General features: G+C 32.9%; 2 protein-coding genes across 3 annotated transcripts; one reads left to right on the top strand and one right to left on the bottom strand.

Moving 5' to 3' along the window:
- Positions 1 to 6,053: 6,053 nt before the first annotated feature.
- On the top strand, positions 6,054 to 11,938 carry LOC129290720 (NADP-dependent malic enzyme-like). Its single transcript, XM_054927615.1, has 20 exons — positions 6,054 to 6,332; positions 6,638 to 6,912; positions 7,457 to 7,577; positions 7,683 to 7,757; positions 8,077 to 8,228; positions 8,372 to 8,477; positions 8,557 to 8,622; positions 8,838 to 8,933; positions 9,026 to 9,097; positions 9,196 to 9,279; positions 9,361 to 9,459; positions 9,600 to 9,647; positions 9,736 to 9,789; positions 9,875 to 9,973; positions 10,105 to 10,194; positions 10,291 to 10,368; positions 10,709 to 10,783; positions 10,900 to 10,990; positions 11,320 to 11,448; positions 11,564 to 11,938. The coding sequence occupies exons 1-20, from the start codon at positions 6,303 to 6,305 to the stop codon at positions 11,650 to 11,652; spliced, it is 1,929 nt and encodes a 642-aa protein (XP_054783590.1). The 5' UTR covers positions 6,054 to 6,302; the 3' UTR covers positions 11,653 to 11,938.
- Positions 11,939 to 13,369: 1,431 nt separating this feature from the next.
- On the bottom strand, positions 13,370 to 19,445 carry LOC129290721 (mediator of RNA polymerase II transcription subunit 7a-like). 2 transcript variants are annotated; one of them, XM_054927616.1, is made up of 6 exons: positions 19,321 to 19,445; positions 17,573 to 17,729; positions 15,647 to 15,716; positions 14,847 to 15,013; positions 14,656 to 14,729; positions 13,370 to 13,651 (listed from the first exon to the last, which is right to left on the bottom strand). In XM_054927616.1, exons 2-6 carry the CDS (start codon positions 17,705 to 17,707, stop codon positions 13,591 to 13,593), a joined length of 507 nt encoding a protein of 168 aa, XP_054783591.1. In that variant the 5' UTR covers positions 17,708 to 17,729; positions 19,321 to 19,445; the 3' UTR covers positions 13,370 to 13,590. The 2 variants fall into 2 exon arrangements, with proteins under 2 accessions (XP_054783591.1, XP_054783592.1); XM_054927617.1 differs by having other exon boundaries at positions 17,573 to 17,722.
- Between the last annotated feature and the right edge of the window lie 589 nt (positions 19,446 to 20,034).

Genomic DNA, 20,034 nt, shown 5'->3' with positions numbered 1-20,034 from the left:
GATAAAGTGAGATTATATTTTGAACTTGCTTGGAAAGCGTGATTTAGGCGTGTACATTTTTTTTGCCAGTTGGGAACGGACACTGTTTAGGGTAAAGGTGGGTGGAGATTCCCAGAAGTAGAGTGCCCAGTCTCAGTGTTTCGCACACACGAAGAAGCTACCAGAAAGAGCCTGCCCCAGATACTTACTAGTTCCCAAAAAATATTAATTAATTAGTTTGTTTGTGAAACGATGCAGGGTTAAATTGGTCTTTGCGATGGATGTGATGAACGCATCTTGGGATTTGAGGCATCTAAGAGGCCAATGGTTTTGGTTGGGGGTTAAAAGAGGCTTTCTATAAATATGCTCCAAAATAGAGCTTTCAATTTAATGGCCTCCTTTCTTAGTACTCTCCAGTCTCAAGTCTCATTGTGGTTCCCACTTCCTATCTCTCCCCTTAATCATAACAGAACAAAAAATTATACTCTCTTTATTTTAAATTATAAAATAATTTTATATAAAATTTTATACATTAATAAATATTATTAAATACTTTTAACGATTTTATTTTTTAAAATAAAAATATAACTTTCAAAAATATCATTCATTTAATAATTTTAAATTTATACTTAAAAAATATACTCAAAATGTGTTATAATTTGATGAACTTAAAATGTCTTATGATTTGAGATGTCAAATTTCTTTTAAAAATGTTTTATAATTTGATATGGAGGGAGTACTTTTTATGTATAAGAAATGTTTCTTTTTCAATTGAATTCATAACAAAATAATTAATTAGAAAAATTTTATTAGTATAAATATTTTTATTAAAAGATGCTCGTATTTTAAATTAGAAAGAGTATTTAATTAATATTATCAGTTTAATTACGAGTAACATTTTCCACCTCTCGAAATTGAATCCATGCACCCATCCCACGTGCACAAGCTCATGACGAAAATGAGTTGTCATTATTAGTATTTTATATTTTTAAGGCATTGAATATCTTAAGGAGTAAATGGTCTGGTCACACGAGCTTGATATGCTTGGTCATGTCTGAGCGTGCACGCTTTATTTTAATCAGGATTATGATAATATGATACTACACAATACAGTCAATTACTTGGACAATTAATTAATTAATTTTATAAAATCCGTGATTAAGAATTAACAAATCCGTGATTAAGAATTAACAATTCAACCTCAAAACGTGTCCAACACACTGAATCTTCCATCCCTGTCAAATTACGCGGATAAAAATAATACTTAAACACGGGGGGGGAAAATGTTTATTGAATTCCAATTCCAACTAGTTTGGGATAAACAATTCCAATTCCAATTTAATTAAAAACAATATAACTGAAAAGATATTTAAAAAAAAATTACTTCCTCTAGCCTCCAGTATTAACAGAGTCACGAATACGAGCCAGGTTTATCAAGCAATCCGTCTAGCCCCTTACTTATTATTATCCTTAAAAATGAAATATTTTAAATTTTTAGATTAAAAAAAATGTAGACATTAGAATATGTGATTGTACATTAAATTAGAATTTATGTTATTTCAACATTATAATTTATTTTTAGATGATGACTATGCAACATTATAATATAAAAAATTAAATTTTTAGAAGTAAAAATAGTATAAAAATGAAAATAAATAAAAAATTAATTCCTGAGGCCAACTACAAGCCCGATTAATAAAGGGGGTGTTTTAAAAATTAATCATTTTCAAGATAATTGGGTTTTTGAGCTTGAACCCATACGAGTCAAGCTTATATAAACCAAGCCTGTCCGTTTATATAATTAATCACTTTGTTAGATAAAATGTGGAGCGTTAATTAATTTTTTAAATTTATGCTTATTTACAATTTTGTAAAAAAGTTTTAATTCATGCTTTAAAGTTTAAATGAGGATAAAATCAAAACATTATTTTACTTTAAAACCATTTTAATGATTTAATAACGTCTTATTTTGGATGAAATAGTTAAAACTATCCTATAATATTTAAGAGTCGAAAGAGCATAGAGAAAATAAGGACAACCAAAATGGAAGAAGCTTATACGCAAAAATGGAGGTGACCTAATTTGGCTTACCATTGTAATTACCCTCGTTTTCACCTACGCCAACCCCTCTATTTTTCCTCTTTTTCTCAGTCCCTTCCCAATCTTTTGTATTTCTTGCAAAATTATTATTTATAGATTTTTTTGTTGTCATTTAAAAAACAATGGAGAATGGCGGCTAAAATTTTATAAAAAATTAATATCAAATTAGGATCTTATCATAACTTAATTTCTCAAACTCAGCACCAAAAATATTGATTAATAATTAATCTTCTCATAAAGTTTGTCAGCTGCAAGTGTCCTTTTAAACAATTCCTCACTTGGTGTGCAAAATTGATGAATAATTTTTTCTACAAGCGTCTATGAATAATTTTGACATATGGTGTGCTTAACGTGGACCATTTTGATATTTCTACTTTTATACGTAATATGCAAGTTGAAATGCCCACGAGGAAAGGAAATGATCAAATAGATTAATAATACATTATATGTCGCTTTAGAAGATTTTTATTTACGTCTCTATTATAAAATGTTTCTAAATATGGGGCCCCGAAAAAGTACTAAATTGTTGCCACAAGTTTTGTCCAACAGAAATATTATGCTCTTCGTTAATCACACCTCATTTCAAATCAAATTAATTGGTATTTAGGAATTATACTGTGGAGGAAAACATCTTATCAGTTTTCTAATTTTTGATGATACAAAAATAAAAAATTATTTGACGAAAATTTATAATATGGAGGGTTTTTTGGGCCAATAACAAAAAAATAAAAAAATTATTCAACGAAAAAAATAGAAAAAGGTTAAAAGTTCCAATAGGAGATGTTTAATTGATTTTGATTGGTGGATTAAATTTGTATTTGGACCCCATTATTTGAACACAAAAAAATTTGTGCATATATGTATTTAAATCATATTCAAGTAATTTTTTATTACAATTTTTTGAATTTCAAATACTTAATTTACTCTAATTATTTCAAATCTCAATCATCCTTTCTAGGTACTGCCTAAACATGTAGATAAGTTATACAAGACAATTCTTTCTTATCGATGTGAATATTTTATACTACTCAAGAAAGAATTTAAAACACATAAATTTTAAAATTTAATATTTAAATACAAATCTATTCATACAAACAATTCTTCGATAAAATCCCAAGCACAAAGCAGAATAGAGATCAGACTGTTATGCTTGGAAAAAAAAAAAAGTAAAAAAAGTAGAATGAGTCCGCACACACATATTTACATGAAGTTCAAAATAATATGTATAGATATTTCTCATTTCTCATATAAATAATAGTCTATGTAAATAGAGAGTGTAAAAATTTGTTGTCCAAGCCTTTACAAATAAAAATGAATTTTAACTAATTATTGAAAAAGCCAAACTACATCAAACATCCCCAACACACATTTTGATGAATTGAAAATTCTGCTTATAAAAAATAATCTCTTCATTCAAAAATATAAAATATTTTTAATTAAATTTTATCTTTTAATAAAGTAGTTACTTACTTTCAAACTAACTTTATCTTTTCATATTCATTCTTATTAAATACTTTATAATAGATGTAAAATCATTCATTAATAAGGGTATTTTTAAAAAATTATAATTATTACACCTCAAAAGATTAAAAATATCTTATATTTTTTAATATTTAACTTTTTAAAAAATATTTTATATTTTTAAATGGGAGAGTATGTAGTTTAGTCTTGATATTAGTGACAGGGGCCAACAACTTATTTAGTTATCAAATAATTAATTGATTAAAAATAAATAAATTATAAAAATGACAATAATGCGAATACAGAGAATGTGGGCAGAGGGGTGATTTGTCGAGCGGAGGCGAGTCTTTCTCAATACTCAGACTCCTTAACTCCAGACATTTGGAATCCACACACGCACCATCACTATTTCGTAAATCACGAAGCCGCCGTTAAAGCTTTGATCCAACGGTCACGTATAGGGTCTCATGTTCTAACCACGAGCCTCCCAACATCCTATCATTCCCTCGGGTTTGTTTGGCCCTGACTCGTGTCTTGTTATGGCTGCCACACCTTTTTGCACTCTTTCATTCACACTAATTTAAATTTCTGTAAAATTATTATTACTAATAATAACAATTTTATGGGTCTTTTGAGATGTATCTGACATGCTTATTTAATATAATTATATATTTTAAAATTTAAATTTAAAACTTTAGAATAAACTAATTCAATCCTTTAACCAGTTCAATTAATCGTTACTTGGTTGGCTCACTTTTTTTTTTAGGTAATAAATCATTGAATCATGCAAATTATACCTGCCATATTTTCTCTTATTGTTATTAATATTAATCGATGTAAATTTTATAATGACCCCTCGTTTTTCACATTTTATTTTTTATTTCAATTTACTCGCTATTAGTAATAAATTTTTAAGTGCAATAAAGCCTTGAGTGCGTTTACTTCAATTAGTTGGTAGCATTCCTGTATTAAGCAAAACATTTTTTTTCAACCAACTTACAGGAAGCATTGTTATCCAGCTCCATTATTCATAATTTGAAAACAATGCTACTTTTCATATATTTATAATACAATTTATTAATATATATATATATATACACTCTTTTTACTAAAAAATATAAAATATTTTTAATTAAATTTCATTCTTTAATAAAATAGTTTATTAACTTCAAACTAACATATTTTTCATAGTTACCCTTATTTAATAAGGTTATCCTAAAATAAATATAAAATAATTTATTTAATAGGGACATTGTTATAAACAAGATAATAATTATATTTTTAAAAATAAAAATATTTTATATTTTTTAATATTTAATTTTTGAAAAAGTAATTTATATTTTTTAATGAAGGGAGTGTGTGTATGTAGAATATTGAACAATTTAAAAGAAACTTTGAGAACATTAAGTTAATCTCTGAGTCATTATAAATTCATGCAGAGAGAATTTATATAAAATAGAATTGTGGTTTTGTGTCGAACATCTTAAGTTTTAACTATGACTCTCTATTTTTATTGAATTTAAATTAACGTATAATTTTAATCTTTTAATTTTATATAAAATTTCAATTTATTTCTTTAATTTTATAAAAAAATTTAGTCTTCTAATCCTAATAGTATTGGTTTAGTTTTATATGATTATTTTTTATGATAATAATTGTTATCTTAAAAAAATTCTTAATATGTCAACATTTAAAAATATTTTTTTAATATTTAAAAATTAAATGTAAAATTTTTTATGATGAAACTGATAAAATTAGGGTTAAAGAACTGAAAAAATATTTTATAAAATTAATTTTATATTATATATAGATATTTGAACAATATTTGATAATGAAAATAAATTTGAATTTTAACTGTATAAATTCGATTAAAATAAATAAAACTATAAAGATAGTTCAATTTGCAGTATTATGTTTTGACTCAAATATTTTAAAAAATTAATAGATAATTCCAACGTTCAAACAGAAATGGATGGATGGATTTGTTCATATTTTTTTTAACTAATACTCCCTCCACTAAAAATGTAAAATATTTTTTTAAAAATTTAAATATTAAAAAATATAAAATATTTTTAATTTTTTAAAATGTAATCATTACTTTCTTTTAAAAATATCTCTATTAAATAAATTATTTTATATTTATTTTAAAATAAATATTTTATAGAATAATGATAAATATAAAAATATATGATTAATTTTAAAATAAATAATTATTTAATTAAGGTAAAATTTAGTTAATAATATTTTATATTTTTAGGTAGGGGGAATAATAATGCCTGATGTAAGAAAATCGCGCGCGGCAACAAAGAGAGAGAGTAGAAAATCGCATAATTTTTTTATTAATAATTAAAATTAATAAAAATAAGGAATAAAAAATAAATTATGTTTCGATTCAACTGCATTGCGCAAGGCCCCACAGATTTTGATGTCCAGGGCATTTTGGTAAGATAAAGAAAATAGGAAAACTCGCACGGTCGCACCCTTTTTATTGTTGGTGGAGAGGCGAGAAACAGCATTCTCATCTTTCCCGTTTCTGATCTCTTCCATATCTCTCCACGAAGCTTCGTTCACAGAGCCGGGCAAAGGGGGAGAGAGACGGAGAGACAGAAAAAAACTAGAGGGAAATAGAACTCAAAGCAAGCTTATAAAGGCTCTGTCTTCACTCATTCTCTTGTGCGTTCCTCTCGTTCTGCTCCTTCCTTCCCCTTTTGTGCTGTAACAGCGCTCGTAAATAAGTCTCATATTTTTCTTCGGCCGCCATCATGATCTCCTCTAATAGCTGCAGTTTCCTGGTAATTTGAACTGAGGATTTTGAATCATATTTCGTTTCTTTGATCTGAAGCTCACGCATGTTTTTTATCTTACATTTCCGGGTTTAGCATTTCCTCGTGGTTAATCAGGAATAAATTGTTTCCTTTTCTACTTTTTTTTGTATAACAAGAACCCAAAGTGATATAGTCGGTAGATGAAGTTAACGTTTCTGGGTCCTGTGCTCAGCGATCAAGAACTAATTTTTGTCCTTCTTTTAATTTAAATTGCATGATTTGTCTATCTGGGTACTGATAATTTTTCCTTTCACTATGCAATTTCGATGCAGAGCAACACAGGAGTAGGTGGGTCTTGCAGTGGGTTCTCCGATGTGCAGAGAAGACGTTCAGGTCCTTCGATAGTGTGTATGGCTCAAAGCAGCAGGACTAATGATCGAAATGCCAGTGTTGCGGTGGAGACCAAGTTAAATGGAATTAATGACGATTCTGTGGTGGCCGACGTGAACGGTAAACCCACCATAGGCGGCGGCGTTCAGGACGCATATGGCGAGGATATAGCTACAGAGGATCAGTTTGTTACGCCGTGGAGTGTCTCTGTTGCTAGGTCTCATATTGACTCAGCTCTATAAGTATCTATAGTATAACTCAAATTTATATGAATTCAGATACAATATAGGCATGTATGTGGTGGCATCTGAATTCTGGTGATGGGTATTTGATTGGAAGGTTTTGATCTGATGAAAAAGAGGAGAAAAACGAAATTTTTTGCTGTGGTATAATTTCCTAGCAAATTGATTATTTTAAATTTTGTCTTTGAACCATGTGATCCGTGTTTTCTGGTTTTTCATTTGTGTATTATCCTATTTACATCTTCGGGTTCCGCTAGATATTCTTTGATTGAAAGGTTCCGTTGTTTTTATGTTCATCAGACAGTCATACATCTCTGCGACTTCATGTCATGCGTTCCCCCCCCCCCTTTTGTGTTGGTTGAACATGATGTCCCAGACCAATTATAAATCAAGTAGTAGAAACCAAGTGGTAGGAGATCATCATATTCATTGAAATACCTTATGTAGTAGAGTCATAATGAAGGGTGAAGATTAAAGTATGATGCTTATTCTTATCAGCTTTATTTTGTGTTTTGGTAGTGGATATACTTTGTTGCGAGATCCACGTCACAACAAAGGGCTTGCCTTCACCGAGAAAGAGAGGGATGCCCACTACTTGCGCGGTTTACTTCCCCCAACAACTATTGCTCAAGATACTCAGGTGATCAAGACAAGGAAATATTCGGAATAATTTATGTTTATATGTTGTTTATAGCCTCGTTTTAAAGCGCATCTTTTGAATAATTTCTGTTTATATGTTTGTCAGGTGAAGAAAATGATCCGACATATACGCCAGTATCAGGTTCCATTGCAGAAGTACATGGCAATGATGGATCTTCAGGTGCGCTTGTAAAAAGAAATTAATTGATATTTTTTGTCTGCTTCGTTGCTGGAAATTGCCTTCTTTTATCTCCAGAAGGATTTTAATTTATCTGTGAGCTGCAAATTGACTAAAACAAAAAACGTAATTATGGATATGGATGTTAACACCTGAATTTTAAACGGTTTTTGGCTATAAGGATTGTTGCTGTCATTGCTTTTCCTACTTAGATTTACACTTTTGAAATGCATCTTTACAGTAACGTCCACCGGAAGGTGTCTGCGTGGTTAGATTTGTTGTGGAATTGGATTCTAAGCTTCAGTTTTTATATGTGTTTCAGGAGCGAAATGAAAGGCTGTTTTACAAACTTCTTATTGACCATGTTGAGGAGTTACTTCCAGTTGTCTATACCCCAACTGTAGGAGAAGCTTGCCAGAAGTACGGTAGCATATTTATGCGCCCTCAAGGTCTTTATATCAGTCTGAAAGAAAAGTAAGTTTGACTTAAATTGCTCACTTTCCCCTCAAGTGTTCTTTGTCAGTAATATCCTAAGGAAACTGTTTGCTTAGTTAGAATGCTTTCTCAGTTTTTTTCCTGTCAAAATAACTATTCCTTCTTCTTTTGGGGTGTTAAAGGGGGAGGGTTCTTGAAGTTCTAAGGAATTGGCCTCAGAAAGACATTCAAGTCATTGTTGTAACTGATGGAGAGAGGATCTTGGGTCTTGGAGATCTTGGTTGTCAGGTAACTTCTACTATAATAATTTATATGTATAATTTGTGATATAGTGAAACATAGAATCTAATAATGTAACCTTTCTCAGGGAATGGGAATACCAGTGGGGAAACTTTCTTTATATACGGCACTTGGAGGAGTCCATCCATCTGCTGTAAGCATTCTGAGTCCACTTGACTTATTCAGCATTTTTTGGGAATATATTGGTGAATTTGTTTTGTCATACTTTGCATTATTTGTATGGGTAGCTTAAATTCATGAATGTTTATTGTGCTCCCAAGAGTGTTGTCAGCTTGTCTTGTTGATCTTATATATATTTTTCTTAATTTCTTTTAACAACAATACCATCTTGTATTCTGTTTGTTTCAGTGCCTGCCTATTACCATTGATGTGGGTACAAATAATGAGACGTTGTTAAATGATGAACTATATATTGGGCTTAAGCAAAGACGAGCAACTGGGCAGGTTCATGATTTGTTTATTCATTTTTAATCACAAGCACCTAGGTTATCTAGTTTTCCATAGTATTCAGATTGCTTCAACTTTTCTGCTTGCAGGAATATGCTGAACTTATCCATGAGTTTATGACAGCTGTCAAGCAAAATTATGGGGAGAAGGTCCTCATTCAGGTATTATTCCATGACTGAAGGCATTATTTCTGTGGTCTCTTGGACTTCAAAACTTCCTTGGTAAAGGATTCCTGAAACTGTTGTGCCTTCTCTTTCAGTTTGAAGACTTTGCAAACCACAATGCGTTTGATCTACTTGAAAAATATAGTTCAACTCATCTTGTATTTAATGATGACATTCAGGTATGAAATTCTTGTCTTGAGTAATGAATTTGGGACTTTGATAATAATATCTCATAATATATTATCTTTATTTCATTCCAGGGGACAGCATCAGTGGTCCTTGCTGGATTAGTTGCTGCCCTGAAAGTAGTTGGAGGAAATTTAGCTGACCACAGATTCTTATTCCTTGGTGCTGGAGAGGTGTGTCCATATGATTATAAGATCACTTTTCTTTCACATTTGGTTCAAGGAAAGAAAAGTTTGAGTAATTTTTCAATGTCAAGGAGTAGTGAAAAAGTATCATGTCCTCATGGCTGAATTATGTTGGTTGGTGGTTGCAGGCTGGCACTGGAATAGCAGAACTCATAGCTCTTGAAATTTCTAAACAGGTTGATAGTCACATTTAGAATGCCATCATGGCTTGAGCATTGCATGTATTAGTTGATATTTGCTGAGATATTGCCATTGGTTGTGCAGACAAATGCCCCACTTGAGGAAGCACGCAAGAATATCTGGCTGGTTGACTCAAAGGTTGTTTACAACCCTGTCTGTAGCTCTTCCTTTTTAAACTTATTTGTTATCGTTCGGCTGAATGGTCTTCTGTAACCTGCTTCAGGGATTGATTGTCAGTTCCAGAAAAGAATCGCTCCAACATTTTAAGAAACCGTGGGCTCATGACCATGAACCAGTTAACAATCTATTAGATGCTGTGAATGTATGCTCCACAGTCCTTCCTTTCTCAGTCTCTCGCTCCCCACCCCCCCCCCCCAATCACACATACACACTCCTGAATATGCACAGGCAAAAAAAGTTTAAATCCTTGCATTTCCTATCTTGTTGTCTCAGAAAATTAAGCCGACAGTGTTGATTGGGACATCTGGACAAGGGAAAGCCTTCAGGAAAGAGGTTGTTCAAGCTATGGCCACCATTAACAAGGTATAATTTCTCAATCATTCCATTAATCTATTTGTCACGGGTTTTTATTTCTGGTTAAGCTGGCTAACAATGTGCTTCATATTATAATTCTTGTAGAGACCTATCATTTTTGCTCTCTCCAATCCAACATCTCAATCAGAATGTACTGCTGAAGAAGCATATAAATGGAGCAAGGTAATGTGAAGATGCAATTAGCATCTTTTCAGGAGAACTTTTTTCCTTATCCATTCTTATGATCAAAAAGGAAAACACTTAAGTAAAGTTCATCAAATGTTTACAGGTTCTCCTGTGAACAAATGAGGTTTGATGAAATCTTTTTGACAAGGCAATCATGTTGTGCTGAACTGGGAAAAAAAATAACAACATTGTTTATTGAAAATCTATAACAAGCATGTAAATTTTCGTAAATTTTTTCCGCAATTATATTGCCAGGGTCGGTTTTCCTGACCAGTATGAATGACTAATACCAACCATTATTGACTGCTTTTTGTGTTCCTTATCCATTTGCTATCAGGGGCGTGCTGTTTTCGCTAGTGGAAGCCCATTTCCTCCTGTTGAGTATGAGGGAAAAGTGTTTGTGCCTGGCCAGGTCCTAAATTCTATCCCTACCCTTTGAAGAATTTACGTATGCACCATGTACTTGACACTGACACAAGAAATAAGGACTAATTTGGGATTCTTTTGGTCCTCTTTTGTGTCTATCAGGCCAACAATGCTTACATCTTTCCTGGATTTGGTCTTGGCTTAATAATGTCTGGGACAATCCGAGTACATGAAGACCTGCTTCTGGCAGCCTGTAAGTGCCCAAGAAACTTGAACTACAACAAATGGTCCATTGCATTAAGCATTGTTAATTTTCAGGACCACAACAATTCTTCCTCTATATTAATCTCTCCCAGCCCTTGTTATGACTTTTCATTGTTTTCTGAAATGTGATATAATTTAAAACGCTCAGACACTTCCCTTTTTAAGGAATTTATGCAAATTTCATTCTAATTAAAGAAATTCCATGAAGTTCCAATTCAAAAAATCCAAAGCTGAACTTGATCCTTCAGAATTCTCTTAAATTTTGGTTGGCTTGATAAAATAAATTTTGATGGTTACAATTCACATTTGTTTCAACAGCGGAAGCTTTAGCTGCACAAGTGAGCCAAGAGAACTTTGACAAGGGGCTCATATTCCCACCCTTCACTAACATCAGAAAGATTTCAGCTCATATAGCTGCTAATGTTGCTGCCGAGGCTTATGAGCTCGGTGAGCCTCTTTCAGTTTTTATTGCTGATTTGGAACTAAAAATCTCACGCAACTTGTTTAAATCTATGAAGCCTTTCTATATTTACATAAATTGACCGTTCGTTTTACGTGTCAGGCCTGGCCACCCGCCTTCCTCAACCAAAAGATTTGGTGAATTATGCTGAGAGCTGTATGTATTCCCCTTTATATCGTGGCTACCGGTAAAGCCACGACACAACACATCAAGGACTTTATCATTTCTTGGTTTGATCATGTAATCATTATACTGTCATTTTTTGGTTTTTTTTTTTTCCTTCACTCAGAAAATGCCCTAATTCATGTTCTGTGGGTAAGTGATTGGGTCATCATGGGTTAACTAGGTGGGTGCTGGTAGTTGTAGTTGGACTTGAGTGAATCAGTTAATTGCCCAAAGATGTTGTGTAGTTGTACTATTACATATTCAAAATTTCAAAAGTAAAGCACATCTCAAAATCAAAAAGCCTTTCAAGTATTTGTGTGCTATGAGCATCCTTTTTGCACTCAGTCTGGTATATAATGTGAATGTGATGGAGAAACACCAAAGCTTCAATTTAGTCTGTGTGGAAAGTGAAGAGAAAAGGGACAGAGATTCAATCAGGAAGACTGTTTTGCGATCTGTGACCACACGGTTTCAGTTTTCAAGTGACTTGCGTCACACCGACGATGACAATTTTGAACATGGCTGTATATCACTATCCCTAAATTGCAGGCTTCAACTATCAGAAAAAAATATCGGAAATATTTAATGATAAAGTAAATGTGTGATAGATGGAGAAAAATGAGCCCCACCTTTTGTGGGACTTACCTGCACTGACGTAAATCTTACTTGCCACTTTCTATATTTGGGAAATATTTTAATTTTTAAGGAACGAGGTCTGAGTTTCCAGATATCTGATTCTAGATTTAATATTAAAGGTTGTTTCCTACATGTGTGATAATAATGATTCGGCAAGGACAAAGGAAGAAACTAGTGGACATTGTTTATTGGAAGCCCTGCCCCATAGCCATAGACATGCCAGCTGCAACATAATTTTCTAGTTTTGATGGTTCTCAAACAAATATTCTCAAATAAGGCCCCAAAAGAACTTTAAAGTCTATTTAATTCAATTATCAACTCTTTTTCACTTGTAATTTTTTTAATCACAATTAGTGAAGGAATTGATTTCGGTGCCCATCAGTAATGATAAGCATGATAATTTGAACTGTCCAAATTAAAAATAACATTTGTTATAAAAAAATATAATATTCTAACCCCCACTTCAAGAATAATTTTATCAATTAAAAATTATAACTTTAAAACTTTATTCGAGCTATGGGAATCAAAACAAGAAATTCTTGCATAGATGCCATAGTTTGGGAAGAGAAGATATCGTAACTCTTTAATTTAAAGAATAAAAAAAAACATTTGATCCAGTATGATGCATATATAAAAATCTGCAAGTACTTGAAAAAAAGTGAGAATAGTAAATATGCTTCACGATAGGATTGATAACTGGGATACGAGCACATAGCATTTACGAATATTGATTAGACTTTATTATTTATTTTATCCCTTCTGTGTATATATTATAATTGGGCGTAAAGTGAAATACAAAAGAATGAAAAAAATATTTTTCCTCAAATTCCACGATAAATGTTGGAAGAATAATCTGTCACATTTTACATACTGCAAAAGTAATGCATGCATTTGGTAAAAAAATATAATCTTTTGTAATAAAAGTTCAAAAGACTCACTAAAACATGGAAACTTTTCAAGATTAATATAATTTTATTTTTATTTCTTATTATACAAAGTTTTTAATTACTGGAAATAAAAAATAAATAGTTTATATTTTAAAAATTATTTAACTCCACTGAAAAGAACCTTGATTTAGGGGACTTGAACGTGTATACAATCTCATCATTAAAAATTTTATCAAAAGGCTTTTTTCTATGAATTATATAATTTTTCACAAAATTTAAACCATAAATTCACTTCAAAAAAGAAAATTAGTAAATATGAAAATGATATCATGAATACTTGTGGTGGGCCTTAAGGCTCCCACGGCCTCGCATTACAGAGCCTCCAATGGGTCAGAATGGAAACACAGTAGCCATCTTCGGAAGCAAGCATAAAATGACGCTCTAATTGCCATCTAGTGTTGCTAGGGCTTCATTAAGAAGTCTCCTTGCTTCCTCTCTCCTTCTGGAATAAATAAATATATCACATTATAAAATTGGATCAGCAAAGATTAATAACAAGACAATGTCAGAAAGTTCATGCCGATGATGGCATTACTATACTCGGAAAACCACTATCGGCACCCAGGCAAACCAAGCAAAAACAAGGTAAATTATTAATCACAAATTAACCCGTCTGCCTCCCTAGTAATAACAATAAAACCAAAAAGAACTAGTTCTCTCTCTCTCTCTCTCTCTTTCTAAAATGGCTATCTGACAGGATCAAATTCGAACATTATTGGGCCCAATTGAAGATAGCTTTTCCAAAGGTATTTTTTATATTCACAAGGACTCAAACTTGAGATCTTGTACTTAAGCAGCCATAGCAATTTCCACTGACCACAAGTTCTCTTGAATATAACAATAACAACAACAAGCCTTTATCCCACTAGGTGGGATCAGTTACATGGATTGCAAGATATTAGTATATATGTTGTGATAATTGGGCTAGGCCAATGGGCCTGATATAGTTGAGTCATTGTCTGACAGCTAGAATGAGCTAACGACTATATATCTAGATGTATCAGTTCAGTTTAATCTCTAGTGAATAATATTCAGATCATTTCGATATTCTCTATGTACTCATAACCCGTAAGGTGATGTATTTGTGAGTCAAGTCACAAGGGAAACCGGCCTACTTTTGGAAGAGCTTCCTCGCATAACTGAGAATGAAACAAATCATCCAGAATCCAGAATGAGCACCAAAAGAGCTTTTGCTATGGACTATACTGCTAATGTAGCTTCAGTTGTCCTCTCAAACAAACAAAAAGAGAGTATTGTTTTTGGACATAAATTCTGAAACAAAGGAATAAACTCAAGACGCTTGTTTTAAAAACTACTCAAACCAAATTTAGAGTCTAAACAAATATCATTCTGCAATAACACAATATTAAACATGATAAAATAAGAAATTAAACTTCCTTAGGCTCGTATGCAATTTAAAAAAAAAAACTTATAGAACAAACATACCTCTTTATGTCCTCCACTGCTTGTTTACGACGCTGTATTTGAAGTTCTAAAATGTGAATCAATGTTGCTCTTGCCTACAGATTGATATACAAAAATATAATTGAACAATATTCCAAAACTAATGGTAAACTATCAACAGCATGCCTGCAGGCAAAAATATATGAACAAATGTAGAAAATTATATTTGGAACCTGATGCGGGCGCAGTGAATTTAGAAGATGATGCAGGTTCTTGAATACTAGAGATATTTCTTCTACTCTTCTAGCATACTGTGAAGGTCTCTCAATGAGAATATCAGCAAGCTCCAAAATGTGTAGCTGCAAGTCTCCATTAAGTGATCTCAGCTCCTTCTTATAATCTACAGAGAACAGACAGAAGGTCATCAACTTTTATCAGGTATCAAACTACAGACAAACACATGCACATCCCAGTAGAACTGATAACAATAAACAAATTTAAAAAACAGCAAAAGAGAAAACATAAATTATTTAACCCCATTAAAACCAATCTCTTTACCATGCCAGTTCAAGTCTCAAATCATTTCCTAATCTAAAATTAGTAATAATTTTGGCAGAAGATTCAACGCGCTTGACTTATAATGAACAAGACCACAAACAATAGCTCAACTGATCATGTATCCAGGCCAGGGATTTTCTCATGACAAAAGTCCAAAAGTAGCCGTGAAGTTATTAGTGTATTCGCTCTGTTAGTGAATTAGTTTTACTCTTTGTCAAAAGTGACAGACAGAATTTCTCCTCAAATGAAGTGCAGAATCAAAATTCACAACAGTAATTCACAGATAGAAAATAATAAATTATTGATACTTAATGGTGGACTGTCCCATAGAAACATATCACCAAAGTCAACAATTTTCTTTTGCCAGACACCAAAGTAACAATATTATTATACAGCTAAATCTATTTCAAATAATATATGTGGTAGTTTGGTAACATAATCAAACTGAATAAACATGAGGCAGAATATGGCCTACCAACATCAGGACCCTTAGGATAGAGTTGGCGCACTCCCTGCTCTTCCAAACTTGGTAGATTGTCATCAGTCTATAAAAATTTATTGAAGAAATTAATAGATGTTATCATACCAATGAAATTCAGGCACAGAAATGTAAAAGAAAACTAATGGAATACATCAAAAAACTGTATTCCAATTTTGGCAAAAAATCAAAACAATGCAGCAAAAGCAAGTACAAATGTAGTTCAGACCTACAACAATAAACTTCCATTTTGCAAGCCTATCATTGACTCACTGGATATGTAAGTTAAAGGCACCAAGAGGCCTGCCTCATGAACTGAAGCCAGAAGCCAAATGGGATTCAGGCACAGAAATGGAAAAGAAAAATGGAACAAAAAAACTGCATTCCAATTCTGGCAAAAGGTCCAAAAAAAAAAAGCAGCAAAAGCAAGTACAAATGTAGTTCAGACCTACAACAATAAACTTCCAGATTGCAAATCTATCAATATCATTGACTCACTGGATATGTAGTTAAAGACACCAAGAGGCCTGCCTCATGAACTGAAGCAAGAAGCCAAATGGGATCCTCACCTCAGGACAACTCAGGCAAACTGCCTTTTCCTTCCATGTGCTCACTTTTTGGGTGTTTAGATACCCATTAAAGGGGGGCAAGGTAAGCCCCATTAACAACTTGCTAAAACATTTTGTTTAATTTATTTTTGCAACCACTTCAAGATAATGCGCTAAAAATGAAGTTCAGAATTTATATCAAGTTGATGCAACCCATTAGCTTTGTATTTTACAAGTCAAATGCTATACTTCTACCAATGTTAAGCAAAACTGGATGAGCCACATCATCTCCAACGCCCTTCAAAATGTTGTGATAAAATGAAAGCAATATAGGTAGAGATAGGGGATATGATAGGTGCTCAAATGTTTAAAAGAAATAAGAGGAATAAATCTATTAAGATGATATAAAACAAGAATCTCGTTCTATATCTCTCTTAATAGCCACGCTTAGCAGAATCTCCAAAAGGTTTAAAAAACTATTTTATTAATAATGATATGTTAGCTTCTAGGTTACTGATCATATTTATAATGCTAAATACAATCTAAAATAAAATCTAGAAAACTATCTAAGATAATGAATGAAATTTAGATAACTAGATAACTAAATAAAATCACCTCAAATCTAAAATACTGAATAAATTCTAAATAGATAAAATACTGAATCTAAATAAAATCTAAAGAATTAAACAGAATCTGAAGAAATATCTAGAAACTAAATAAAATACTAAATCAAATGAAATTAATCCTAATTTATCTTTTGCCGCTTCCTTATTGAATAAGTCTGAATTCTATCCGGAATCTTATCGGGATAAGAAAGGAAGGTTGAGCATAAACCAGGTTATACAATCTGATTTAGCATACTATAAAGTTTCTAATGTTCATGCTTAGATTATAACTCAATTAGCAACAGGAACTTTTAAAACTCTAACCTAAAAATTATTATAACAAGCATTCAATGAAAAGAATAAGTTCTACACATTATCCAGACTTTACAGATTATTATCATATTCATCTTGTAAGTATACTATAAAAAATTTTTATGGCTAACTTGTGTTCTTTATTCATATCATTTCCCCTCTCCACCCTAATTCAGTTGGGCATATGATATTTTAGGTCCTCTTAACACACATGGCAAGGGGCTAGCCCCTTAATGGCACCTTCAACCTTTGACTACCTTATTTGCTGACATTAACTACCAAGACACCAAATAAGGGAAAGAATGCATTTAAACTTAAAAACCTTTGAAATAAGCAGACAAATATAAGACAATTTAACATTCCATTACAACCTGAAGAGTTAAAACGCAAATTAAATTTGCAGAGACAAAACAAGGCTTTTCAAGTATCAAAATCACACAAAGAAGGAGAATTCCTACAGTGTAATTGCCTCCAAAACAAACATAAGTCCCTTCTATAGGAGGGGGAGGCTCTGGAGCTGATTTAGGGTCTCGCAAATAATCTTTGTAGAGTTTGTAATAGGGCGGTGGCGGCGGATATGTTGCTGTTGCCATAACAAGGTCTTCTTACTAAAACCTTGGGCATTGAAAATGAAAGTAATAAGCAAATTAAGTCAAGCATAATAGCGTTGCTTACAGTCTAGAGGAAATAAAAATGACAAGTTCACATGCCTGAACTAAAGGTAAGACTCCTCAAAAGTGAAACAAACATATAGATCACAAAATTAACTAGTCATGCACTCACCCCCAACACTGGGAAGTTTCACAAGTTGGAAACCAATTGTAAGTTTAGTTACTTGTTGACAGGTTTGTTCTATTAGTTCATGCTCTATCCATGATGAACATAAAATATGTATTGGCACTGATATATTCTATTTTTGGCTAAAAAAGAGAAAGATAGAATCATTACACTGTTCTTTGCATTGACCAACTAAGGAAAAGTTGTACTTAAGTAACAGATTTGCCGGTATCAATACACTAAATAGAAGCAGAATATATAGGGGATTGAAGTTACTGCAGCTTCTCTAGTTTGTTGGGCAATTCAACCAGTGAAGACTAAAGAGGAAGCTCAGTGGATAGATGATTCAACAGTTTCACAGCATGCACAAAGAACTTAGCACTTGCAGAGTTGCAACCTCATTTAACAAGACAATATTTCAAATGGTCACAATTAGGCGTTCTTAATTAGCATATCAGTCATTCAAAACAATGCTCATTTCATTCCTACAAAGAAATAGGGATTCTACATACGTTAATTTGATCATACACATTCAATAAAGAGTCCTGCAGTAACATTGCAGGTCACACATCACCAACTCTGACGGCTGTCTCTTGCAAAGAAAGAAGAGGCAAGAGAAGGGGAAAATGATCGTCATTAAAAAAGAGAAAGAGACTAGAATTGAAACAAATACCTAGCTGGTTGGGAAAAGGTGAATGACATCGATGATGTGTTCCCAGCAACATTGCAGGGAACACATCACCGCTGTGAAAGCAGTGAAGAAAAGAGGCAAGACAAGAGAAGGAGAAAATGGATCAAAGATAAAAAAGAGAAAAAGACTAGAATTGAAACAAATACATAGCTGGTTGCCAAAATGAGAATGACATCGATAAGTGGAAGAGTTAGATTCAGGTCATACTTATGCATTAAGGCTCCGTTTGGTTCGGGGGGAGGGGAGGGGAGGGGAGGGGCTCCTCTTCCCTCCCCTCATTTGGTTAGGAGGAGGGGAGGGAAAATTTTTAAAATTTTCCCTCCCCTCCCCTCCAAAGCCTCCCCTCCAAATTGGGGGGGAGCTCCCCTCCCCTCCCTTCCCCCTCCTCCCCCTCCCCTTCCCTTCCCTCCTCTCCCCTCACCTCCCCTCCCCTCCCCTTCCCTCCCCTCGAACCAAACAGACCCTAAAAATTGACTCGGGAGGAAGTGATTTCAGTTTCGGGTACTTTTAATCAGGGCTTTCACATGAGTCCTGGATACATATTAATGCAAGAATCGAAGTTCATTTTCTTTAGAAAAAGAGGATATCAATGAACACATGAATTTGTATTTTTGCACTTTCTCAACACTCTCGGAAATTACAAAGAAAGACTATCGTAGCATTACAGATTCAACGAAACAGATGAAGGGAAGAAAATGAAGAAGAGAACATCACGGAAGAAAGTATCGTCACACTCACCAGCGGGACGTCAACGATTGGCCTCCTCCGACGGAGTAAAGGTCGCTCGGCTTGGCAGGCAACTCCGACGAACGGTGGATGCAGGGTGGCTGTGCTCGCGTTTAATGAATAATGAGGATAATTTTCTGCCCAAAAAAAAAACAAAGAAAATAGAAAAGAATTCAATGCAGATAAAGCAGTCATGAAAACGGCGTCGTTCAGATGCAGTCGCAGCTGGCTCGATCTCAAAGACCTCCCCTCAACTCAACTGTTTTTTTTTTTTTTTTTTTTTAATGAAAACACTGAACCTTGTCAAAGAAGATTACAAGCTAAGGCAAACAGCTCTCTTTCATCATCCACCACTTTCACATAATAAGGTAGAAATTGTTCATGGATAGTATCACATACATTGTTGTTATGTACATGAGTTGCTAACAAATGAGCACACACATTCACTTCCCCATGCATAAATTTAAAACTAATGTTCCAATCTCAATAAAAGAACATCCTAGGTTGATTAATGGTCTCACTTCTTGTAATAAGATTAATCACCTTTGTACAATCCGTGTAGATTTAGGCATTTTTAAATTTTCACTTCTAATAACACTTTAAATCTATAGTAATACCAAATTATCAATCACTTTCATAATAGTTGGAGAATGCTCTCTCCGTCCTTATATGTAAGGTGTTTTTTAAAAAATTATTTATTTTTAAATATAAGGGGTGGCAATAATA

This window comes from Prosopis cineraria, unplaced genomic scaffold, assembly GCF_029017545.1.
Source record: "Prosopis cineraria cultivar Desert tree isolate PC_DT_omini unplaced genomic scaffold, ASM2901754v1 PC13, whole genome shotgun sequence".
Lineage (NCBI taxonomy): Eukaryota > Viridiplantae > Streptophyta > Magnoliopsida > Fabales > Fabaceae > Prosopis > Prosopis cineraria.
This window is presented reverse-complemented; position numbering and strand designations above follow the sequence as displayed.

Coding starts and splice junctions, on each gene's coding strand:
- LOC129290720 (XM_054927615.1), top strand. CDS start 6,303: ATGATCTCCTCTAATAGCTGCAGTTTCCTG. Junction 8,934..9,025: donor AAAGACGAGCAACTGGGCAG/GTTCATGATTTG, acceptor TTCTGCTTGCAG/GAATATGCTGAACTTATCCA. Junction 11,449..11,563: donor TGCCGAGGCTTATGAGCTCG/GTGAGCCTCTTT, acceptor TTTACGTGTCAG/GCCTGGCCACCCGCCTTCCT.
- LOC129290721 (XM_054927616.1), bottom strand. CDS start 17,707: ATGGCAACAGCAACATATCCGCCGCCACCGCCCTATTACAAACTCTAC. Junction 15,717..17,572: donor GTTTTGGAGGCAATTACACT/GTAGGAATTCTC, acceptor AAATTTTTATAG/ACTGATGACAATCTACCAAG. Junction 13,652..14,655: donor GCAGTGGAGGACATAAAGAG/GTATGTTTGTTC, acceptor TATTTATTCCAG/AAGGAGAGAGGAAGCAAGGA.